The sequence below is a fragment of the Leuresthes tenuis genome, unplaced genomic scaffold, assembly GCF_036924035.1.
Source record: "Leuresthes tenuis unplaced genomic scaffold, fLeuTen1.0.hap1 SCAF_11, whole genome shotgun sequence".
Lineage (NCBI taxonomy): Eukaryota > Metazoa > Chordata > Actinopteri > Atheriniformes > Atherinopsidae > Leuresthes > Leuresthes tenuis.
Window position 1 is genome coordinate 823599 of NW_027325365.1, and position 25775 is coordinate 849373.

The following is a 25775-nucleotide window of genomic DNA, read 5'->3' on the forward strand; positions in this document are numbered from 1 at the left end:
TTCCTGCTGCTCTGCTCGGTCTCTGCTCTGCTGCTGCAGGACGCTGCCTGGATCAGTTCGGTCTGAAGCTAAGCTGCAGCTTCACAGGTTCAAACCTCCATCTTTAACAGCTTCACGGGTTCAAACCTCCATCTTTAAGAGCTTCACGGGTTCAAACCTCCATCTTTAACAGCTTCACGGGTTCAAACCTCCATCTTTAAGAGCTTCACGGGTTCAAACCTCCATCTTTAACATCGTTGTTGAAGTTTAGGAGCATTTGAACTCGCTCTCTGCTCTGCTGCCTGGATCACTTCGGTCTGAAGCTAAGCTGCAGCTTCATCGCTGCCATGACCAGGAAACGTCGAGCTGCTTCTTTAACAGCTTCCTCTGGAAATGATTGGAGGTCTGAAAATGGAGCTGTGTAAGATGGAAACGGGGGGGGGGGTGTAAATGTGAAGCATGGCTTCATGCCAGCACCTATCAGGCTGTCCCGGATCGCTGCTTCTTTCTTTCTCCTCACATTTCCTCCTTCTGGCTCCTTCTCTGACATTAGTGATTCGGCCCAAAGCGTGAATGCATGAGGGATGCGGTGAGGATGTTAGTGGGGTTAGTGGAGAGGAGGCGGGGGGGGGGGTGGACAGGGGGACAGTCAGGGGGGGGGGGTGAACAATGCGTGGCGGTGTTGGGTCGACACACACACATTCAGACCCTCGGCGGCGGGAAGCTGCAGCTCAGCCAGGCGAGATGTGCGCCCACCTTTTGTTTGGCCGCCAGGGACGACAACATCGCCTGGCAGGGAGGCGCCGTTTGAGCTCGCTGCCTCCTAAACGAGCCTCACAGAGACCGCCTGAGCTCTTTGAAACAGGAGCCAGAACAATGCAGCGCTCCCCGCGGGCGGGTTCAGACTCCAGGCTCTGCACAGCACACCTGCGCCTTCCGAGCTGCAGCTCCGACTGCAGGCCTGTTAACCAGCCGAGCCGCAGCGGGACCGGCTCTGAGCGCCGCTCTGAGCGCCGAGCCGCAGCAGGACCGGCTCTGAGCGCCGCTCTGAGCGCCGAGCCGCAGCGGGACCGGCTCTGAACGCCGCTCAGCGGGACCGGCTCTGAGCGCCGCTCAGCCGAGCCGCCTTCGCTCTAATTACAGCGCCCGATCGGACCAGGTCAGTCAGCTCAGGTCCTGCAGATCTGCCTCTCACACATTTGCTTTATTTCACTAAAACTTCGCCCTCTGGAACGATTCCAGCTTTGATTTCAGGTCAGGATCAAACGCACCTGCTGACATTTCAGAAACCGTGACTCAACCTTTAATGTCCCGCTAACCGCTGCACGCAGCACCTTCACCAGCCCCCAAACTACCTCCAACGCCCGCTTTAACCACGTCAGCCTAAAAGAAACCGAACCACTGGTGAAAAACGCTGATTTTTCTCTTTATTTCTGCCCAAAGAAAATGAAAAAATGAAGAGAAACATTTTTCTTTTGCATCTTTCTCGGTACTTTAAAGGGTGAAGGCACCATAAATCAGAACGCTCTCTGGACCTTAGTCGTGCCCTAAAACGATCCGTGAGCCTCCATCGACCCCCCCCCCCCCCCCCCCCCTTTAAGTCTTCACCTGAAACTTCCAACATGAAGGCTGCGTTCAGACTGCAGGCCGAACTGTGTTCCTCCAGCTCTGGAGGTCAGAACGCTGCGCAGGTGGAGCTGGAGGTGTTACTGACTTCCTGAGTCTGGGTTTTGTGGATCTGCCCTGAGCTTTGAGGCCTGCAGTCTGAGCGCAGCCTGAACTGATTATCGGTCCTAACTCTGCCTGCTTACACCTCAGCTGCTAACTCCAGCTAAACTCATCAATCAGTCACTCGTTCATACTTTATTTTATCTGTTTAACTCCTCTCTTAGAATAACTACCAAATGCCCCTGTGACAGCCAGCTTCAGCTGAACTCCAGCTTCAGCTGAACTCCAGCTTCAGCTCCAGCTCCAGCTCCAGCTTCAGCTTCAGCTGAACTCCAGCTTCAGCTCCAGCTCCAGCTCCAGCTTCAGCTTCAGCTCCAGCTCCAGCTCCAGCTTCAGCTTCAGCTTCAGCTTCAGCTTCAGCTCCAGCTTCAGCTGCTTTCAGAGCTTAAACTTAAAGCGACGGCTCAGATCCATCTGTGCAGAGAATAAAACGAGCGCTTCACCTGAAGTGACCCAAAGCTGCAGGTTCACCTGCTGTAACTGAATCCATTTCAGCTCAACTGAAACAACCTCCTGCATCGCTGCCCTCACTGAAAGTTCAGTTTCCCTCTGATGCTGAACCAAACCTCGCGGGTTGCTCTTCAGCTCCTTTCACCGCCTGCTCCTGCGTTACCTGAACTGTCATCAGCCCCTCAAACTTCAGCTAATTCTGCGTCTAAAGCTTCCTCAGAGCGTGTTTCTGAACCTCAGAGCGAAGCTGACGCTGGGCGCCGCTCAGCTGGAGGAGCTCGTCTTCACACGGACTCACTTGCGTAAGCAGAGTTGGCGGCGGAGCCGTTGAGGAAGCTGGGGGAGCTGGGAACGCCCAGGTTGGTCATCCCCGCGGCTCCGTATCCGTTCATGGTGGATGTGATGGTGTTGTAGTTGGACTGCTGGGGCGTGGAGCTGGGCACGTAACCACGGGGAGACACGCTGTTGGAATTACGGGAGTAACCTGAGGAGAGAAGACAGGCGCCGGTCAGAAACCACTTCCTGAGGAGATCAGAGCGCTCAAAAGGTTTCAGATAAACTTTCTGTTCATGGCATGAAGCAGGAGAGAAAAGGAAGGAGTTAGAGGGTTAGAGTTAGAGTTAGAGTTGGGTTAAAGTTAGGGTTAGAGTTAGAGTTAGAGTTGGGTTAGAGTTAGGGTTAGAGTTGGGTTAGAGTTAGAGTTAGAGTTAGAGTTAGAGTTAGAGTTGGGTTAGAGTTAGAGTTAGAGTTAGAGTTAGAGTTGGGTTAGAGTTAGAGTTAGAGTTAGAGTTGGGTTAGAGTTGGGTTAGAGTTGGGTTAGAGTTAGAGTTAACAGCAGCATGAATAAAACCAGAAGATATGAAGAAGATCAGACACAAACTGAAGGAGTTTTACTTTTCCACGACTCATGTTCTTCAACCGTCTCAGAAGTGATTCTCAGACTTTTAAAGAAGTGATTCTAAGACTTTTAAAGAAGTGATTCTCAGACTTTTAAAGAAGTGATTCTCAGACTTTTATAGAAGTGATTCTCAGACTTTTAAAGAAGTGATTCTCAGACTTTTATAGAAGTGATTCTCAGACTTTTATAGAAGTGATTCTCAGACTTTTATAGAAGTGATTCTCAGACTTTTAAAGCCCGTTTGGGTCTCTCTGAACCTCGGCTGTCGGACTTTGGAACGACAGAATCAGAAAGAGCTTCTGAAAACGTGGCCTCGGCCTTCATTGGGACTGTTTTATCGTCTGAAACTTTCAGCCCCGCTGCTCTGTGACCTTTGACCTGATAGATAAAGCTCTCATTATGATGCCAGCTCCAGGTCCAAACCCAGCTTCAGAGAATCTATAACTCTGAGCCACGTGAACACCGGCGTTTCCTTCAGCTCGCTGACCTCCTGTGACCTCAGAGGTGACATCATCCTCCCTGCAGGTGAGGGCTGCTCTTCATCTCTCACCTGACCTCCTCCACCCCCACGCTCCATCCAGGCTGTTCCCCCGCAGCTCTCAGCCTGACCTCTGACCCCCTCCCGAGGCTGCAGACTTCCCACCAACCTCAGCCGAGCCAACGCCACGCATTACAGCCCCCGCCCCCACTTCCCAGTTTGGGTAATTCCCAGCAGGAGCGGCTGATGGAGCGCTGCCCGGGGACGAGGGCGAGGAGAGCCGGCGATGGGAAACACATGTGGAGGCGAGCCGAGCTGCAGAAAGGCGAGCTCCCGCCGGCCCGGCGTGGGAAGCAGATCCTTCCAGATCCGACACAGGAACACGGGTCGGCTGCAGAGCGCCGCCGCTCAGCCGCCTGACGGAGAGGAGCTGCGGCGTGTCGGTGATGAACTTCATCCAGAAACAAATGAAGCTGCTTTACACCTGATTCATCTCAGGGGAAAGTTTCAGGCGTTTGTTGAACTTTGAATAAAAAAGTTTCTTTTCTTCCTTTAAAAGGAGGAAACGTCTCGATTTAAAAAATTTAACTTTTTTCTTTAAAGCATGGATTCATCTTCCTGATTCTCACATTTAAACTCGTCGTATCTGAGGTGTGTTTCCGGGCCTCGATGAGACACAGATGCTGTTGTTTGATGTTTCCTTACCTTGTACTTCCCTCCCCCCTCTATCTCTGCACTTTATCTTTCTGCTCTTCCTTCTATGCCTGCACCCTATCTCTACTCTGTCCCCTCTGACAGAGTCGGACTCCTGGGTTCCTTCTATGGAGCTTATTGTTAGCTTTTTGTTAGCTTATTGTTAGCTTATTGTTAGCTTATTGTTAGCTTATTGTTAGCTTATTGTTAGCTTATTGTTAGCTTATTGTTAGCTTATTGTTAGCTTATTGTTAGCTTTATATAAAGCTGTTATATCTTCATTTGTGAGTCTCTTTGGATTAAAGCTTCTGATAAATACAGAAACAGAAACATGTTTCCGGCGGGAAACACAAAGCCGCCACTTTTCTTTTCCAGTGAGAAACTATTTGTCAAACAGCAGCAAAGACAACAGCTTTAAACTCTGTGTCTGAGTTTCTCGCCTCTCCTCAGACGGAGAACCCGAAGACGCCTGAAGCAGCTGGGAGGACGGCCGGCAGGTCCTGGTGTAAAGTTTCCCACCGCACGGCTCCATGCACGTAAGCTACAGACTGATGAAGTCATTTCCCATGACCTCATGGAGCCTGTCAGGTGTTCGGGGCGGTGGGAGAAGCCGGAGGTGGAGGGGCGGAGCCTCTGCTTCCTGTCAGCGTGTCGCTTTCTCTGAGCGCAGAAGAGAAACTAAAAGCTTTCTGCTGAAACCTCTCAGCAAAGGTTACAGGTTCTCCACCTGTGACGCAAACCCTCCCCTTCCACTGTCTAAGCCCCTCCCCCACGGCGGCGGCGAGCTCTCACCCTGGTCGGCCTGCGAGGCCTCGGAGATGTTGACGGCGAGCTGACTGCTGAACGAGTTGACGCCCATCATCCCTGAGTGAGCGGCGGAGCCGGTGAGCGACGGCAGCTGGTTGTGGCTGCGGGGGACGCTGTAGAGCGCCTCGGTGAGGTCGGCCGCTCGCTTCAGGATGATCTCCTGCGGGGGGGAAGATTCCAGGTCATTATCTGTTACATCAACACGGTTTAAGGAAGGTTTAAGGAAGGTTTAAGGAAGGTTTAAGGTCTGAGATGGGACTCACCTGGTTGTTGTGCGGCATGCCGTAAAGAGCTTCCACCAGGTCAGCCGCCCGCTTCAGCAGCACCTCCTGACAACCACAGAAAGCTCACGTTAGTCCTGGAAACACCTGGAAACTGACTCATTTTCAGATTCCCACCCCTGGAGACACCTGGAAACACCTGGAAACTGACTCATTTTCAACCCCGCTGCAGCTTCCCACACCTGGAGACACCTGGAAACACCTTTAAACACCTGGAAACACCTTTAAACACCTTTAAACACCTGGAAACACCTTTAAACACCTGGAAACACCTTTAAACACCTGGAAACACCTTTAAACACCTTTAAACACCTGGAAACACCTGGAAACTGACTCATTTTCAACCCCGCTGCAGCTTCCCACACCTGGAAACACCTTTAAACACCTGGAAATACCTTTAAACACCTGGAAACACCTTTAAACACCTGGAAACGAGTCAAAACTACAACCTGAACCTGTTTCACTGTCAGATTTTAGATTCGTGGAACTTGTTTGACTTCTGAGGTGAAGCTCAGGCTGGTGACATGGTTTAACGTGCACTCAAACAGCTGTTGATGGTCTGAGCAACAGCACGGCGTTAATAACACCTGATGATGAACGGAGAAACAGAAAGAAAGGAAGGAGGAAGAGACAGAAGACGGATAAAAAGGAAAAACAACTGACAGGAAAGGAAGTAAAATCAGAGCAGGAAGGAGAGAAGAAAGGAAATTAGGGAGCAAAATGAGAGGAAAGTAAAGAAATAATGAAAAAAGGGGGAATAATTAAAATAATAAAAGGAAAAAGGGGGAAATTGGGGATGAAAGAACATAAAAAAATGTAAATGAAAGAGGGAAAAGCAAGGAAGGATATAAAAAACAGGAAGAGTTAAGGAAAATATTAAATAAAAGAGGTAAAATAAAAAGGAATAAACTATAATGTGAAAAGAAATGAAAGAAAAAGCTGCAGAAGAGAAGTGGAAGAAAGGATCCGATAAAAACAGGAAAACAAAAAGAAAGAAAGAATGGAAGGAACCAAAGATAGAGGCTGTTAATGATCAGCTGGTGGAGTCCCAGAGGAGCAGCAGTGGGGAGGTGGAGGCCTCTGCTGGAGCTCCCTGAGGTATTACACCACAGAAGAAGAAGAACACACCTCAGCTGTTTGTTTGTCACAAAGGTCTCTGGATGAAAAGGAGAGGAGGGACACCTGAGTGTGGCTCCGCCCACCACAGCTCTGAGCTTTACCCGGAGAGGAAACAGTATTTCTTCTTCTTCACATCCATTTCCTGTCAGACAGCCTGAGCTCAACAGGTTTCCTGTTCAGCTTCTTTTAATCTGTTAACAAACATCATTTTTTACATTTCAGACCTGCAACATCCCAGAAAAAGTTGGTTAAAGTTTAAACTTTCAGAGCAGCTCCAGCTTGTCCAGTTTGTGTTTAAAACGATGTTCCTCAGAGAAAGACTGGAAGGGATTCACAGACTTTACTGTGCAGAAAAGAAGCCTGATGTTAACCTCGTCCACTTCTCTGGGCTCGGAGGCGTCTGGGATGGACCGTCACACGGTGGAAACGTGTGCTGTGGTCAGACCCATCAGTATTCCACATCTTTGTTGGAAGAAATGGAGCAAAGAGCAAAAGCAGCATCCAGCCTGCTGTCAGCAGCCAGTCCCTGCAGCCAGGCTCTGTGATGGTATGGGGTTGGATCAGGGGGCAAAGCTCATTTCCACTTCTGTGACGGCAGCATTAATGCAGAAAAGCTCACTGAGATTTTACAGCAACATATGCTGCCTTCAAGGCCACATCTTTTCCTGGGACGTCCCAGCATTGTTCAAGCAGACCATGGAAAACCACATTCTGCCACAGTCCAAAGGCCTGGCTGAGGAAGAAGAGGTACGGGTGCTGGACTGGCTGCCTGCAGTCCTGACCTGTCCCCAGCAGAGAAACAACCACCCCCCCGCCCTGCTGCACACCTTAAGACCTGTTTAAGGAGGAATGGGACAAAATAACAGCTGGAACTCTGCATCACCTGGTTTCCTCAGAGTCAGAGCGGCTTTAAGTGTTGGCAGAAGGAAACAAAGTGGGAAAAGGTTCACTGACTTTATGGGATGCTGCAGGTCTGAGGTGTAGAAATGATGTTTGTTACTAGATTAAATGAAGCTGAACAGGAAATCTGTTGAGTTCAGACTGTCTGACAGGAAGTAAAAGTAAGAGAAAACATCAAAATAACTGCTTTTGCAGAAAACTATCCCAAGTTTTTCCTATTTGTGGCTGTAAAAGTTATTTTAAGCCTTTTAGGAATGTTATAACATGTAAAACTGATCAGTTTAGTCTGTTTATGGGGTTGACAGAATGAGTAAAGGCTGAAAATCAACACATACAACCACCCCCCCGCACTGCTGCACACCTTAAGACCTGTTTAAGGAGGAATGGGACAAAATAACAGCTGGAACTCTGCATCACCTGGTTTCCTCAGAGTCAGAACGGCTTTTCTGAATATTTCAGCCAGTTAAAGCAGAGAATCTGTTGCTGATTTTACTGTTTTCACTGATTCTCGTGTCCAGATCAGGTTCTTTTCCAGCCTGTCTGATACCTCAGTGTAAGTCTGCAGCATTAAAAGTTGAAGTTAAATTGTTTGACCCTCAGATTGAACCTTCAGCTTGTCAGAAACACTTTAATGCCGCAGCTGCTTGACGTGACACTCAGTTTCATGATGCTGCAGGTCTGAGGTGTAGAAATTATGTTCGTTCACAGATTAAATGAAGCTGAACAGGAAACATGTTGAGTTCAAACTGACTGACAGGGCATTAAAGTTAGTGGAAGAATCAAAGATGTTTCTCCATTCTGTTCCAGCCTTTTGGCTAATGCTAATTAGCATTAGGAACTGATTCAATAACACGGAAGAATAAAAGCAGCGAGGACTTCTTCCACCTCTGAGCTTCACAGTGAAACTGACCCTGAACTGAGCTGAAACAGGAAGAATTCTGCTGCTTTACCTCTGCAGACGGACTTCAGCTCTGCTTTATTTTAGCTTTGGAAACCGTTGCCATAAACCACATTGTTTTCCGTCACAGCCAATCAGAACGCTCCCCCTCCGACACACACACTGATCCCAGTTTCCCACGACTGAGGCTGACCTCGAGGAGACGGTCCAACGCTCTCCGAGGCAGCAACACGAAACCTGGGGACGAAGCGGCTGAAACACAAACAGCGGCTCAGAGCAGGAAGTCGGCGTGAAGCTTTTCTTCGGTTTGCTGACATCAGATTCAGCTGGTCGCCACTTTTTTACACAGCTGCCATGTGTCTGATTTTCCCACAGTGTCATTAAATGCAACACGCCCCTCATCTGTTTCCACTTTCTTCCATTTCTCCTTCTTTTGTCTCATCTGTTTTTCAGCTGATTTCTCCTCCTTCCCCAACTCTTTTCCCTTCCTCCCCCTTTTCTTTCCTTCCTTCATACTCCTGTTTCCTTCTTTTCTTTTCTTCTTCTTCCCTTTCATTTCCCTCCATCCTTCCTCCTCTCCTCCCTTTTCTTTCCTTTCTCCATCCTGTTTCCTTCTCTTCTTCTTCTTCTTCCCTTTCATTGCCCTCCATCCTTCCTCCTCTCCTCCCTTTTCTTTCCTTCCTTCATCCTGTTTCCTTCTTTTCTTTTCTTCTTCTTCCCTTTCATTGCCCTCCATCCTTCCTCCTCTCCTCCCTTTTCTTTCCTTCCTCCATCCTGTTTCCTTCTCTTCTTCTTCTTCCCTTTCATTGCCCTCCATCCTTCCTCCTCTCCTCCCTTTTCTTTCCTTCCTCCATCCTGTTTCCTTCTCTTCTTCTTCTTCCCTTTCATTGCCCTCCATCCTTCCTCCTCTCCTCCCTTTTCTTTCCTTCCTCCATCCTGTTTCCTTCTCTTCTTCTTCTTCCCTTTCATTTCCCTCCATCCTTCCTCCTCTCCTCCCTTTTCTTTCCTTCCTCCATCCTGTTTCCTTCTCTTCTTCTTCCCTTTCATTGCCCTCCATCCTTCCTCCTCTCCTCCCTTTTCTTTCCTTCCTCCATCCTGTTTCCTTCTTTTCTTTTCTTCTTCTTCCCTTTCATTTCCCTCCATCCTTCCTCCTCTCCTCCCTTTTCTTTCCTTCCTCCATCCTGTTTCCTTCTCTTCTTCTTCTTCCCTTTCATTGCCCTCCATCCTTCCTCCTCTCCTCCCTTTTCTTTCCTTCCTTCATCCTGTTTCCTTCTTTTCTTCTTCTTCCCTTTCATTGCCCTCCATCCTTCCTCCTCTCCTCCCTTTTCTTTCCTTCCTTCATACTCCTGTTTCCTTCTCTTCTTCTTCTTCCCTTTCATTGCCCTCCATCCTTCCTCCTCTCCTCCCTTTTCTTTCCTTCCTCCATCCTGTTTCCTTCTCTTCTTCTTCTTCCCTTTCATTGCCCTCCATCCTTCCTCCTCTCCCTTCTTTTCCCTCATCTGTTCTTCAGCTCTTTTCTCCCCCTCCTTCTCTTCCTTTTCTTACTCACGGTCCTGACACTTATGTTCTATGTTATCTATTATCATACTGCTGTTTCCTTTCCTTGTTTCCTTTCCTTGTTTCCTGAGCTTCATCTTAACACGTGTGTGTGTTCAGTCAGCGAATGGCGTCCTGTCAATCATCCGTCAGCTGCTCTGAGTGTGTTAAACATGTTTATATCTGACTTCATTGTTTGTTTTGCTTCCTTTCCTCTCTCCTTTCCTTCCTTTCCTCTCTCTTTCCTCTCCTTTCCTTACTTGTTCACATTCCTTCCTTCTTTCTTTGTCACGTATCTTTAATTTGATTCCATACTTTCTTACTCCTCTCTTGATTTGAGTACTTCCTTTCCTCCCATTTCCTTTCCTTGTTTACGAGGCACCTTTCCTCCTTTTCCCAGTTCTTTCCTTTTTCGATCCTCCTTCCTTCCATTTAAAGGGGAACTCTGGTTTCACTCCGTGCTCTGTGACAGTCGGCTAACTTCACACAGAGTTTGCTGCTCATAGTTTTGTGCAACATGGCAGGATATTTATCAGATTTTGACGTTATATCCACCAATAACAACAACACAGCAGCTCTGAGCTAACAGAGCTATGAGCTAACAGAGCTATGAGCTAACAGAGCTATGAGCTAACAGAGCTATGAGCTAACAGAGCTATAGCACACGTTCATTCATTCATTCTTCTTAAAGTATTGGTGAAATAAAGACAGATAATGCCTTATTTAGAGGCTGCATCCTCTAAGCCCCGTTCACTCCGTTATATGGATCTCCAGTTATCTAAATATCTTCTGAAGGACGCCGACTTTCACCAAACTGTTCTCAGTGAGCAGATGAACGTATTTCATGCCAGAAATAAGGTTTAAAAACACCGGAGTTCCCCTTTAAAAGGTTCATTGGTCATAGAAAATTGCAGGTGAACAGTGTGTGTTACTGTGTGTGTTACTGTGTGTGTGTTCCTCCTGCTTCATTAATCTCCATTAGAAAACAGAAGTTAGTTAATGTCTCCTTCGCTCGGCTGCAGCAGCGAGACGCCATGAGGCAGCAGCTGCCCGTCACACACACACAAACACACACAAGAGCTGAAGTACTGTGTGTGTGTTTTCTGCTTCTATTTTCATTAGATCCTGACAGACACAACAGCCTTCTCAAGTTAATGACGCCTCCGAGGCCTCGCTGCCGCCGCTCACTGCGAGTAGATGTGTGTGTTTGTGTGTTTGTGTGCTCGTTCATTCGTCTGTGGCCTGCTGTGATCTGTGAATCAGGGGATCTAACTACCACAACAACCCAGCAGAGGAAGAAGAAGACGCTCCGTCTAACCTGAAGCTCCTCAACGATCAATAACTGATCAGCTCCCCAAAAACAAAGTGGACAACTGACTCGGCCACACATGAAGTGATGGATCTGGATTTTTTATGAGGGCTGTTTCCGTCCTTCTTTTCATATTTTAAAAAGTCGGGAAACAAGCTGGGAAACGAGCCGGAAACAAGTCAGAAACAAGCCGGGAAACAAGTCCGAAAACAAGCCAAAAACAAGCCGGAAACAAGCCGGAAACAAGTTGGGAAACAAGTCGGAAACAAGCCGAAAACAAGCCAAAAACAAGCTGAAAACAAGCCGGAAACAAGTTGGGAAACAAGTCGGAAACAAGCCGAAAACTAGCCGAAAACAAGTCGGAAACAAGTCAGAAACAAGTCGGAAACGAGTCGGAAACGAGTCGGAAACAAGTTGGGAAACAAGTCGGAAACAAGCCGAAAACAAGTCGGAAACAAGTCAGAAACAAGTCAGAAACAAGTCGGAAACGAGTCGGAAACGAGTCGGAAACGAGTCGGAAACAAGTCGGGAAACAAGCCGAAAACAAGTCGGAAACAAGCCGAAAACTAGCCGAAAACAAGCCAGAAACAAGCCAGAAACAAACTGAAAACAAGTCGGAAACAAGTTGGGAAACAAGTCGGAAACAAGCCGAAAACTAGCCGAAAACAAGTCGGAAACAAGTCGGAAACGAGTCGGAAACGAGTCGGAAACTAGCCAGCAACAAACTGGCCAATGGCTGCATCCATTTGTGCTTCTTTGCTTCCTTTTCTTTGTCATCCTCCCTCTACTTCTTCCTTTACTTCCATTGCCTTTACTTCCACTGCCTTTACTCATAATTCCTTTCCTTCCCTTTCCTTTCCTTTCCTTTCCTTTCCTTTCCTTTCCTTTCCTTCCCTTCCCTTCCCTTCCCTTCCCTTTCCTTTCCTTTCCTTTCCTTTCCTTTCCTTTCCTCTTATTTCCTTTCCTTTCCTTTCCTTCCCTTCCCTTCCCTTCCCTTCCCTTTCCTTTCCTTTCCTTTCCTTTCCTTTCCTTTCCTTTCCTTTCCTTTCCTTTCCTCTTATTTCCTTTCCTTTCCTTTCCTTTCCTTTCCTTTCCTTTCCTCCCCTCCTCTCCCCTCCCTCCTCCCGCAGGTTTTTGTTTTTTCGTGCATCAGATTCAGTTTCAGTCTCTCCTGCTGCTCTTGGATCTGCTGTCAGAGCAGCTAATTGCCTCCTCGCTGCCACACATCTCCATTCACACAAAAACACACACACCGGCCACACCCTTCACGGCCACACACACACACACACACACACACACACACACACACACACACACACACACACACACACACACACACACACACACAGAGACAGCGCCATCGGATTCCTGTCAGGGCGAGTGCCGGCAATCAGAGCGCCGGGCGCTTTAGCGGCGCTGAAAGGCCTGACCCGATCGATACGGTAATGCACTGGCTCCCAGTTATCATCATCATCATCTCTTATCACTGACCCACACCTCGAAGAGAGGGAGGCAGGATGAAGAGGGTCTCTGGGTGTTTCCCTTCAGATGGAGGGAGATGGATGGGGGCAGGGAGGGGAAGTGGACTTCTGCTCAGATCCAGGCTGCTGATTGGATAATTTACCTCAGGCCAATAACGCAAAGATGTTCAAAGCATTTACTTAATGACTGAAGAACGACGGGCTGCAGATGCTTTAAGAGTCAATCAAATGACTCCTTTCATCCGAGTATTTATTCAAATATACTGGATTTATTTTAATGGTGGCTCCTTACTTTAAACAAAAAGTCAGAGGCCCTTAGATTAATTATAACTTAAAGTAAAATACAAGTATTAGGAAAAAAATGTAAAAGTGATAATATGTATTTAGAAACGATTAATTTGTTTTAATATTAAAGAACGTCCAGAATATTTTTAAATAAATGGAAATGGTAAAAATATCTGATAAAAATGTTCGATTGATACTTCAAAATACAAAAGTCTTATTTATTGGAAAATGTTGGGAAACTATCAAACATATAAATCCATAAAAGCTCATTTAAATCAACTAATTAAGTTCTGATAAATATTAATAGAAAGAAAAAATTTGTTGTAATAGAAATCAGAACAATAAAAGCCTGTAAAATATGGTGAAATATTAGAAAAGATGCTTAAAGCAATTTAAAAAACAGAAATTAAATGTATTGTTTATAAAACAGCAAAAAATCTCAAGGTTATTTGTTAAATATTAAAAACAATTCTAACATATATATACATGAATTTACACATAAATATGTGTATATATCAGAGCATTTTAATATCTAAATAACCGAGTCTGTTTCTCTGTAAAAACACGTTCTTCTGGACTATTTTCAGCGGCGCATTGATCCGTTTTCAGGGCTGTTTCCCTCAAACTGGATAAACCGCAGTGTGTGTTCCCTGTGGTTCTGATGGTTCTGGACGCGCTGGAGCTCCGTGACACAGACGGATCTCTGACATCACGCTGCTGCTCTGACTTTGCACAGGAGATCTGATGAAATAAAGTCGGCTGCATCCGTTATCAGCGTGTAAACTAACAGCAAATAACCGTAAAACCAGGCTGCAGCGACTCTGGGAGGAAACACAACACTCCCTGTCTAGTTCAGACCAGTTCTTTGTCTGAGGGGGTTTCACTGTCAGCACTGAGCCCAGAAGGAGGCACTTCCTCCTCCTCCTGGTCAGGGCTGAGCTGATTAAACCCACTGAGAGTTTCTGAAAACTCCCTGTAGCTCCTGTGTGGGTGTGTGTGCTGCTGTGAACAGGTTACTGTATCAAATACCACTCGATGGGAAGCAGCCCAGCATTTCATTTAGTTCAGGTTACACTTTCTGCGTCGTTATTTTGCTTTTTTTAAATAAAAAATGGCCAAATATCACACATTATTAGTTTAATTTCAACTTAAATTAGGCTAAAATTAGGCTAACAGTCTTTGTGCTAACAGCTTCTCATTTGACTTAGCTAACAAGCTACCACATTACCTAAATAATGTTAATAATAAGCTTCTGTTAATAAGCTCCACAGTTAACCTGCATTATTCAAATTCATCTGAAATCATGAACAGTTTAAACATTTAAACTTTTAACAAGAAACAATGATGTTGCTAAGCCCAAACATGCTAATTTTATTCCACGTTAGCTTGTTGGTTGTTAACTAAAGGCACTAACAGCTAACTCGGTCCTAATTTAAACTGTTTTTGTGTCCCCAGATGCTTTGTTTTTCTCCGTTTTACAGGACATAAAACTACAGTGTGACTGTAAATAATCAAGAACCAGATGTTGACTGGGTTTCAGTCCCGTTTAACCACTGATTTTTAAAGTAAATTCTGTAGATTCGGTCTTTACTTGCACTTCTTGTTTTACATGTTATGAACTCCTCAGTTAAGGTTAGACACTGTAAAATATTAAGGATCGTATTAAAAACTACAGACAAGATAAACAAAAAAAGATAAATAACATGTGGAAACTTAGGAAAATAGCATCAGTTCAAACTATTTGTTCCTCTGAGCTGAACACATTTAGCAACTTTTCAGGCGCCTTTTTAATTTGTTTTTAAAACAATTTGCTGCTTTATACGAGACTTTCTGCCATTTCTGACTTTCTAAAGTCCTTCTGTACATTTTTCTGTCATTTTTTGTCTCCTTTTTTATAGTTTTGTGTCTTTTTTAAAGTGAAATTTTCTTTTACGTCTTTGTGCATGTTGCAGATAAGGTGGGATTCACCTGGTAAAGTTAGAAAAAAGGGGATCTTTGACACCGTATAGGTGTTCTGTAACAACCCCCCCCCCAAAGGTAACCAAAGGTTTCAAACTGAACTAAATGCACAAAATATAATGAAAAGTAATGAAAATGTTCATCAGGAACAACAATCCAAGTCTAAAACAGAGCTGAAAGAATAATTTGTATTTCTCAAATGTTGGAATTTGCTTTTATTTTTAGAAAAATAGAAAAATCAAATATCTTAGTAATAAAATAAGAGATTTTCTTCTGTTCATCCACCTGCGAACTCCTTCGTACGTCTTTGTACTCGTTTTCTTGTCGTTTTCTGTCTCTTTTTCATGGTTTTGTGTCTCCACGAGGCAGTAATTTAACAACTGTTCTGGCATGTGTTCATTCTAAGGTACCGGCTGTGTTTTCTGTGCATTTTTGCTAAATACCCAGAACATATCATATAAATGTGCATGTGATTTGAATTTGATTAATTTAACTACATGTGACTCTGGACCAGGGGCCCGTGTTGTTCAGGTCATCTCGGTGATTTAGTAGCTGTCGCACTTTGTTGTGTCACGCCCATAAATCTGTTTAACATTACAGGGCAGTTAATGTTTTGGACGGTTCTTTTGCATCAGAACCTTTTTCCGATCAGTTTTACGTCCGTTTGATTCCAGCATTACGAAGCAGCTCTTTTTACGCTATAACAGAACAACAAAAATAGCTTTTCTTCCTCATGAAATGACACACAGATTGTAAACATTTCACGGTAACATAAATTACATTTAAGCACAGCTGAATCTGACCCATTTCACTCCAAATAAACAGAATTTACTGGCGGCAGTCTGAGTTATTTCCTTCCTGAAATCTGTGGAAAAGCCTCTCCTGTACACTCGAGGCCTCCCTGCCCTTGCCCTTCTTCTGTCCATCTCTTGACATATTCTTCCTTTTTCCTCCCCCTCTCGCTCTTTTTTCTATTTTCTTCCAATGGTTTCTAGGGGCTTAATTATGGGGGGCCGACTCCGTGGTTGAGGAGGTGCGAGGCGAACAGGGATCAGCGTGACCCTGGAGGAGAAGCCATCAGACAGCGGCCTTAACAATGATAAATCACCCTGAGCAGAGCTACAGATACAGCCGCCGCCCCGCTGATCTCAATAAAATATGGATGGACCTGCAGCAGGAGGAGGAGGAGGAGCGCTGCATCGCGCCGGATCACCAGATTAGCGAGAGCTATTCAAACGAAGTGGGACATGGTGTGGGGTTAATTCCATTCAGAGGAAACGGATTAAAATTCCGCTCATGAATTGAATATTGCTCATTATTCTCAATGAACGCCGGAAATCTCCTCATTCATGAAGTGGGCTGGAATTAATAATCCCTGAACGGACGGGTTCCCCCGCGAGTCCGGATGGGGGTCAATGATCAGAGCTAAAGGTGCACACGCAACACGCCAAACACATTTAATCTCCACCTTACGGTTCATGAATCATGAGGAGGGAGAAGAGGGAAAAGGACCAGAGTTTAATTTTCCAGCAGCTGATGATGGCGGCAGCGTTTCCCTCTGTTCAGGCGGCGTTTGTTTCAGGCGATTAGTTTGCAGAACATTCATTATTATAAAGAAATCATTAATGTTGAACTGCAGCCTTTTATAAAATCAACACAATCCTTTCATTCATTCCTCAGACTGAGAGTGAATTTCTTCTTCTGTGCATTCTTCACTCATCTAAATGAGGGATATTTGTTTATAGCTCTTATAAGGAGACGAGCTCCACCTTAAATGGCCAGTTTGACAGGCGGTGAAGCCAATTGGTCGCTTATGACCTCTGGGGTTTCTCCTGGATCAGATTCAGGCCTCTAATTTCATTTCCAGTCTGGCTCGGCTGCAAGTGGACACCTCAGTGTTCGTCCAGCAGACAGAGAGGACATGAAGCCAGACACAACCTGCATCACATGAATCTGAAAGAGTTGCCTTTGTGTTTATGAACAGGTGCAGAAACACTGTGGTGTTAGCAAAGCTGGCGCTGCAGCTTTCTGTTCAAGAAACTGAACATTGTTTTAGGTTTTGGAGCATTGACAAAACATTGTAATGGATATTTTTCACCTTTTTTACCCTAAATCAGTAATGAAAACAGGTCACTGGGGCTATGAGAGTTTCACTGCTTGTTCTTTGTTGTTATGCTATCATGGAAGTGGAATTTTTACTATTTTTAGTCTTTGTTTTGGATAAAGTGGGTTCAGAAAATTAATAAAATTAAAATAAAATGGACAGAATTTGCCTCTTTTTCACTCTGATGACACTGGTTTAGCTTCATAGTTAACACTAATTATCCAATAATTCACCAGAAGTCATGTAAGTTTACATTTTAACAACAATGCATTTTATTAAAGCTGCTAAACACAAGTAGGCCAGTTTTACCTAATGTTCACTTGATAGCTGTCACATCCCATTGCTAACAGGATGCTAGCACTTGTATAAAACAAATTTAATAATTCAACATTCTCAAATTTTAAACTTTCTTTTAAAAATTATTTTTAAATGTTACCAAAGCTTGGCTAACAGTTTTATCCAGTTCAGAGTATTTATATGAAATAAGGCTAATCTTTAAAACAATTTAATCAATTTTAGCCTGTGGGTCCTGTTAGCATACATTTTAGAATTAGCATGAAAAATGATTTAGCAAATAAACTGACATAATGCTACATGTGAACAATGTTAGCTAAAGAAAAAGCTTGCTTTATCTGCAGAGATTGTGCTAAACTTTGCTAATTAATCATGCAGTCAGCTGCACCTTAAACTAATATCAAATGTTAGCACTTCTCTCATAAGCTACTATTAGCCCGTGATGTCTGTTGACTGTAATTTGGACAAAAAAATGTAAACAAATGCTAATTTAGCTTAATGTTGCAGTTTGTTGATTTCAACCAGATCTCCTTTTTGCTCTTCAGGAGGCGTAAAGAAGCTATTTTAAAGTTTAATTTATGTCTGAAAATCAACGCTTAATCACCTAATCTTGATGGAGCTTGGCTAACGGTTTCCCAGCTCCCCCAGAGCAGGTTTTTTGCCTTTCTGTTCAGGTTAACCCTCTGTCCCTGCATGCTGCTCCCACAATCCTCCACCTGACGCCTACAACGAATCAATCTGTTTTCTGTCCAGACATCTTTCTCCATCCCTGCTGCAGAGCAGCGGCTGCAGGTGAAAACAAAAGAGAAGTGACAGCGCGAGTTAACCCGTCGCTGGTCGGTCGCAGCAACACGCCGCGCTGTCACCTCGCACAGCGGCGCTCTCCCTCTCGCCGGGATCCTGCTCGGCTCAGAAGGCCTGAGAGGAAAAGGAACGGCGCTCTTATTGAGTTTTCTTTTGAATAAATAAATATTTAAAAGGCAGACGGGAGCAGAGCAGGGAGGAGGGTGCCTGACGCTCCACTCTGGCTGTAAATCAGGCCATCAAAGGGGCCAGACAATGTGTGCTCACTATTAGTATCAATTTACAAATAAACTGCTTTTTTGGTGACTGGATCTCCGATGTCAGATTTTGATAAATGGTTTCAATTTGGCAGCTGCTTTGGAGTGTCAGGGCCCATCTGACGCTCCCCGCCGGCCGCCGCCGCTCGCTGCCTCAGAGAATCTGCTTCAGTTAGCCTCCTCGCAGCCGGCTGCAGCCAGAATAATCTCTTCATACTAAGCAGGACACCTGACGGCTGCACGGCTGCTTCTGTGTGCATACAAATGTCTGCCTGCGGGCAAATACGGAAACAAGCATCCCGATTCCACCACCGATGCTTTTCTGGAAGGTGTTTCTGGATCTCATGCACTTCTCCTCACTGTTGGCTGAAATTTACTCAAGATTTATTCAATCTTTGCTTCGGAAAGTTCCAGCGATGTTTTAAAAGTCGGTTCAGAGTTCAGTTTAAATGTTTCCTGCCTTTGTCCGAGACACTTTAAAGGCAACAGAACCCAACGTTCTGACCTGCTTTCACCAGACTTTGAAGCATCAGAGGAGGTTTTTCCTATATTCATGACTACAGATCAACTCATTTCACTCAGCTAAAAAAAAAAAAAAACAGTGTTAAAGAGGATTCTGATGATTTCTGGTCTTAAAAATGATTTTTCTTGGTTTAATTCATGATTCAAACGTTTGAAAAGTAAAAGATTTTGGGCAGAAAAGCCAAACTCTCACAACACAGAAGCCTGAAAAAGCTTCTCCTGCAGACAGCTTAACTTCAGCTGTGCAGGACGATGATGCAAAGAGTCGTAAAAGCTACAAAACACAGTTTAAAGTCCCCGTAAAAAACGTTTAAAAGCTCAGATATGACCGGCTTTCTGCTGGAAAAACAAAGGTTCGGCTGCATCTCTTTACTCCCTCCCTTCGTGACCCAGTCCCAGCTGATCTGGTTCTGCTTTCTAATTCCTGTGAGGACGGTTCGGGTGGAACCGGCCGCTGATTACTGGAAGCAGGATCTGTAAATACTGATCCCATTATGTAACATCGCTGTTTTAAACCTGGTGTTGGTTATTACAACCTGTTCTGTACAAAAGAACAAAGGAACCTGTTCTGTACAAAAGAACCAAAAGAACCTGCTCGGCACAAAAGAACCAAAAGAACCTGTTCAGCACAAAAGAACCAAAAGAACCTGTTCAGCACAAAAGAACCTGCTCGGCACAAAAGAACCAAAAGAACCTGCTCGGCACAAAAGAACAAAAGAACCTGTTCGGCACAAAAGAACCAAAAGAACCTGTTCTGTACAAAAGAACCAAAAGAACCTGTTCAGTACAAAAGAACCAAAAGAACCTGTTCAGTACAAAAGAACCTGCTCAGTACAAAATAACCAAAAGAACCTGTTCTGTACAAAAGAACCAAAAGAACCTGTTCAGTACAAAAGAACCTGCTCAGTACAAAATAACCTGCTCGGTACAAAATAACCTGCTCTGTACAAAAGAACCAAAAGAACCTGTTCAGTACAAAAGAACCTGTTCGGCACAAAAGAACCAAAAGAACCTGCTCTGTACAAAAGAACCAAAATAACCTGCTCTGTACAAAAGAACCTGCTCTGTACAAAAGAACCTGTTCGGTACAAAAGAACCAAAAGAACCTGCTCTGTACAAAAGAACCTGCTCTGTACAAAAGAACCTGTTCGGTACAAAAGAACCAAAAGAACCTGCTCTGTACAAAAGAACCAAAAGAACCTGTTCTGTACAAAAGAACCAAAAGAACCTGTTCTGTACAAAAGAACCAAAAGAACCTGTTCGGTACAAAAGAACCAAAAGAACCTGCTCTGTACAAAAGAACCTGCTCGGCACAAAAGAACCTGCTCTGTACAAAAGAACCAAAAGAACCTGTTCAGCACAAAAGAACCAAAAGAACCTGCTCAGCACAAAAGAACCTGCTCGGTACAAAATAACCTGCTCGGCACAAAAGAACCAAAAGAACCTGCTCTGTACAAAAGAACCAAAAGAACCTGCTCGGCACAAAAGAACCAAAAGAACCTGCTCTGTACAAAAGAACCAAAAGAACCTGCTCTGTACAAAAGAACCTGCTCGGCACAAAAGAACCAAAAGAACCTGTTCAGCACAAAAGAACCTGCTCGGCACAAAAGAACCAAAAGAACCTGCTCGGCACAAAAGAACAAAAGAACCTGTTCGGCACAAAAGAACCAAAAGAACCTGTTCTGTACAAAAGAACCAAAAGAACCTGTTCAGTACAAAAGAACCAAAAGAACCTGTTCAGTACAAAAGAACCTGCTCAGTACAAAATAACCAAAAGAACCTGTTCTGTACAAAAGAACCAAAAGAACCTGTTCAGTACAAAAGAACCTGCTCAGTACAAAATAACCTGCTCGGTACAAAATAACCTGCTCTGTACAAAAGAACCAAAAGAACCTGTTCAGTACAAAAGAACCTGTTCGGCACAAAAGAACCAAAAGAACCTGCTCTGTACAAAAGAACCAAAATAACCTGCTCTGTACAAAAGAACCTGCTCTGTACAAAAGAACCTGTTCGGTACAAAAGAACCAAAAGAACCTGCTCTGTACAAAAGAACCTGCTCTGTACAAAAGAACCTGTTCGGTACAAAAGAACCAAAAGAACCTGCTCTGTACAAAAGAACCAAAAGAACCTGTTCTGTACAAAAGAACCAAAAGAACCTGTTCTGTACAAAAGAACCAAAAGAACCTGTTCGGTACAAAAGAACCAAAAGAACCTGCTCTGTACAAAAGAACCTGCTCGGCACAAAAGAACCTGCTCTGTACAAAAGAACCAAAAGAACCTGTTCAGTACAAAAGAACCAAAAGAACCTGTTCAGCACAAAAGAACCAAAAGAACCTGCTCAGCACAAAAGAACCTGCTCGGTACAAAATAACCTGCTCGGCACAAAAGAACCAAAAGAACCTGCTCTGTACAAAAGAACCAAAAGAACCTGCTCGGCACAAAAGAACCAAAAGAACCTGCTCTGTACAAAAGAACCAAAAGAACCTGCTCTGTACAAAAGAACCTGCTCGGCACAAAAGAACCAAAAGAACCTGCTCTGTACAAAAGAACCAAAAGAACCTGCTCTGTACAAAAGAACCTGCTCGGCACAAAAGAACCAAAAGAACCTGCTCGGCACAAAAGAACCAATAGAACCTGCTCGGCACAAAAGAACCAAAAGAACCTGCTCGGCACAAAAGAACCAAAAGAACCTGCTCGGCACAAAAGAACCAATAGAACCTGCTCGGCACAAAAGAACCAAAAGAACCTGCTCGGCACAAAAGAACCAAAAGAACCTGCTCTGTACAAAAGAACCAAAAGAACCTGCTCGGCACAAAAGAACCAAAAGAACCTGCTCGGCACAAAAGAACCAAAAGAACCTGCTCGGCACAAAAGAACCAAAAGAACCTGCTCGGCACAAAATAAGTCACATTCTATGATAAAAGAACTGGAATAAATGCTCAACATGACTTAACATTTTGAATAATTGTGAATAATTAGTGAGCTAGCAGTTTAAAACCAGTTTAAAACCAGTTTAAACCAGTTTAAAACCAGTTTAAACCAGTTTAAAACCAGTTTAAACCAGTTTAAACCTGCTGACTGTTAGCATCAGTGATCAGAATAAGCTGCGGTTCTGCTAACGTACGTTATCATCAGTTATTATCAGAATTACTTCCATGTTTTACAATAAAACTCCTTTCAGATTAACAGCAGCTGGGAAATGCAACAGAAGTCAACCTGCTGTCAGCTCCAGAACCAGAACCAGAACCAGAACCAGCACCAAGCTGGTTTTACATCTTTATTCATGTCATGTGACCCAGAAAGCTCCCCTTCATAAAGAATAAACCTGGCTGGCTCTTCTGATCAGTTCCTGATCAATCAGGGCGTCTATCAATAAGCATCAAGATTAGAGGAACCTTTGGCCCGGTTCGGCCCGGTTCGGCCCGGTTCAGCCCGGTTCCTGTAAAACTACTTTTAAATCTTAAATCTGACACGTTTGAGGGAATAAACTCAGAGAAAGAGGTTTGACTGATCAGATTTCTTCTTTAATGACTCATTTTTCCGATAAATAAGTAAATAAAATAAATAAATAAATAATAATATATGAATAATTTTCATTTTTCCAATAAATTCAGGGATTTGCTTGTTTAATTGGATCCTCATCAGCGGCTCCCAGACTGGCCACAACTCTTCCTGGGGTCCAGAATGATTTGTTTTTATAAATCTAATGGTTCCTGCTCAGATTAAACTGCAGCAGCTCAGGTCTGAAGCTAAAGCTAAAGCTAAAGCTAAAGCTTTCAGTCCTGACTCTCCACTTTCAGCAGAACCTGCTGCATCCAAACCTTCCTCCTCCACAACAAACAGCTGTTTCCTGTTTGAAGGCTCAGGGACAATCTGGCCCGCTGGCGGCGAGCAGCGCCGCGCGGTGCCAAGACTGCAGCGAGCAACAAATCCAATCAGGCAGCTCGGGTTGGGTCCTGAGCTGCGATAACCAACAGGAGGAGCTGCAGGTGGTCTACGGTGGCCACAGAGGGCCAAACGGCTGCTTTAATGTGGCCTCATTAAACTGCCTGATGAGCAGCGGCTCTGACTGACAGCTGATTCTGGCTCGTACCTGCCGGACCCACAAAGACTCACCCCCAGGCCTGGAATCTGACCTCTGACCTAACGACTCGACTGTACTGACCTTCGGTAACCTCTCGGGGTCCCCGGGGTGGCGAGGGATGACCTTCTGTAGCCTCTGGAAGCCGTAGTCGATGGTGGGCTCGTTCAAGGCTGCGGGTCAAAAGCAGAGAGCGGCGGTTAGAGGCATCGTTGGAACACAGCGGGTCGGGTCCAACAGAACCGACACTTTTTAAGACTTTTCATCATTTTATTTCTTTAAAAACCTGTTTTCTGCCTCATCTCTGACTTCTTTTCTCTTTAAAAACCTGTTTTCTGTCTCATCTCTGACTTCTTTTCTCTTTAAAAACCTGTTTTCTGCCTCATCTCTGACTTCTTTTCTCTTTAAAAAACTGTTTTCTGTCTCATCTCTGACTTCTTTTCTCTTTAAAACCCTGTTTTCTGTCTCATCTCTGACTTCTTTTCTCTTTAAAACCCTGTTTTCTGTCTCATCACCGACTTCTTTTCTCTTTAAAAACCTGTTTTCTGTCTCATCTCTGACTTCTTTTCTCTTTAAAAACCTGTTTTCTGCCTCATCACTGACTTCTTTTCTCTTTAAAAACCTGTTTTCTGTCTCATCTCTGACTTCTTTTCTCTTTAAAAACCTGTTTTCTGTCTCATCTCTGACTTCTTTTCTCTTTAAAACCCTGTTTTCTGTCTCATCTCTGACTTCTTTTCTCTTTAAAAACCTGTTTTCTGTCTCATCTCTGACTTCTTTTCTCTTTAAAAACCTGTTTTCTGCCTCATAACTGACTTCTTTTCTCTTTAAAAACCTGTTTTCTGTCTCATCTCTGACTTCTTTTCTCTTTAAAAACCTGTTTTCTGTCTCATCATTGACTTCTTTTCTCTTTAAAAACCTGTTTTCTGTCTCATCACTGACTTCTTTTCTCTTTAAAAACCTGTTTTCTGTCTCATCTCTGACTTCTTTTCTCTTTAAAAACCTGTTTTCTGTCTCATCTCTGACTTCTTTTCTCTTTAAAAACCTGTTTTCTGTCTCATAACTGACTTCTTTTCTCTTTAAAAACCTGTTTTCTGTCTCATAACCGACTTCTATTCTCTTTAAAAACCTGTTTTCTGTCTCATCTCTGACTTCTTTTCTCTTTAAAAACCTGTTTTCTGTCTCATCTCTGACTTCTTTTCTCTTTAAAAACCTGTTTTCTGTCTCATCTCTGACTTCTTTTCTCTTTAAAAACCTGTTTTCTGTCTCATAACCGACTTCTATTCTCTTTAAAAACCTGTTTTCTGCCTCATAACTGACTTCTTTTCTCTTTAAAAACCTGTTTTCTGTCTCATAACCGACTTCTATTCTCTTTAAAAACCTGTTTTCTGCCTCATAACTGACTTCTTTTCTCTTTAAAAACCTGTTTTCTGTCTCATAACCGACTTCTTTTCTCTTTAAAAACCTGTTTTCTGCCTCATAACTGACTTCTTTTCTCTTTAAAAACCTGTTTTCTGCCTCATAACTGACTTCTTTTCTCTTTAAAAACCTGTTTTCTGTCTCATCTCTGACTTCTTTTCTCTTTAAAAACCTGTTTTCTGCCTCATAACTGACTTCTTTTCTCTTTAAAAACCTGTTTTCTGTCTCATCATTGACTTCTTTTCTCTTTAAAAACCTGTTTTCTGTCTCATCTCTGTCTTCTTTTCTCTTTAAAAACCTGTTTTCTGTCTCATCTCTGACTTCTTTTCTCTTTAAAAACCTGTTTTCTGTCTCATCTCTGACTTCTTTTCTCTTTAAAAACCTGTTTTCTGTCTCATCACTGACTTCTTTTCTCTTTAAAAACCTGTTTTCTGTCTCATCATTGACTTCTTTTCTCTTTAAAAACCTGTTTTCTGTCTCATCATTGACTTCTTTTCTCTTTAAAAACCTGTTTTCTGTCTCATCTCTGACTTCTTTTCTCTTTAAAAACCTGTTTTCTGTCTCATCTCTGACTTCTTTTCTCTTTAAAAAACTGTTTTCTGTCTCATCACTGACTTCTTTTCTCTTTTAAAACCTGTTTTCTGTCTCATCTCTGACTTCTTTTCTCTTTAAAAACCTGTTTTCTGCCTCATCTCTGACTTCTTTTCTCTTTAGAAACCTGTTTTCTGTCTCATCACCGACTTCTTTTCTCTTTAAAAACCTGTTTTCTGTCTCATCTCTGTCTTCTTTTCTCTTTAAAAACCTGTTTTCTGTCTCATCTCTGACTTCTTTTCTCTTTAAAAACCTGTTTTCTGTCTCATCTCTGTCTTCTTTTCTCTTTAAAAACCTGTTTTCTGTCTCATCTCTGACTTCTTTTCTCTTTAAAAACCTGTTTTCTGTCTCATCATTGACTTCTTTTCTCTTTAAAAACCTGTTTTCTGTCTCATCTCTGACTTCTTTTCTCTTTAAAAACCTGTTTTCTGTCTCATCATTGACTTCTTTTCTCTTTAAAAACCTGTTTTCTGTCTCATCTCTGACTTCTTTTCTCTTTAAAAACCTGTTTTCTGTCTCATCTCTGACTTCTTTTCTCTTTAAAAACCTGTTTTCTGTCTCATCTCTGTCTTCTTTTCTCTTTAAAAACCTGTTTTCTGTCTCATCTCTGACTTCTTTTCTCTTTAAAAACCTGTTTTCTGTCTCATCTCTGTCTTCTTTTCTCTTTAAAAACCTGTTTTCTGTCTCATCTCTGACTTCTTTTCTCTTTAAAAACCTGTTTTCTGTCTCATCTCTGACTTCTTTTCTCTTTAAAAACCTGTTTTCTGTCTCATCACTGACTTCTTTTCTCTTTAAAAACCTGTTTTCTGTCTCATCATTGACTTCTTTTCTCTTTAAAAACCTGTTTTCTGTCTCATCTCTGACTTCTTTTCTCTTTAAAAACCTGTTTTCTGTCTCATCACTGA

The 25775-nt window shown here is 43.6% G+C and overlaps 3 protein-coding genes across 3 annotated transcripts in view; all 3 read right to left on the reverse strand.

Annotated features, from left to right (window-relative positions):
• Positions 1-25775, reverse strand: part of matr3l1.1 (matrin 3-like 1.1) — a 397623-nt gene that overhangs the window by 294514 nt on the left and 77334 nt on the right. The window lies entirely within an intron of this gene.
• Positions 1-25775, reverse strand: part of LOC140317651 (ubiquitin-conjugating enzyme E2 2-like) — a 211570-nt gene that overhangs the window by 55439 nt on the left and 130356 nt on the right. The window lies entirely within an intron of this gene.
• Positions 1-25775, reverse strand: part of LOC140318582 (transcription factor COE1-like) — a 137175-nt gene that overhangs the window by 1571 nt on the left and 109829 nt on the right. Inside the window, exons 17-20 of the mRNA XM_072396397.1 lie at positions 22948-23036; positions 5297-5362; positions 5019-5193; positions 2456-2641 (exon numbers count right to left, since the gene is read on the reverse strand). Coding sequence (XP_072252498.1) covers positions 2456-2641; positions 5019-5193; positions 5297-5362; positions 22948-23036 — 516 coding nt within the window. The remainder of the gene's footprint in view (positions 1-2455; positions 2642-5018; positions 5194-5296; positions 5363-22947; positions 23037-25775) is intronic.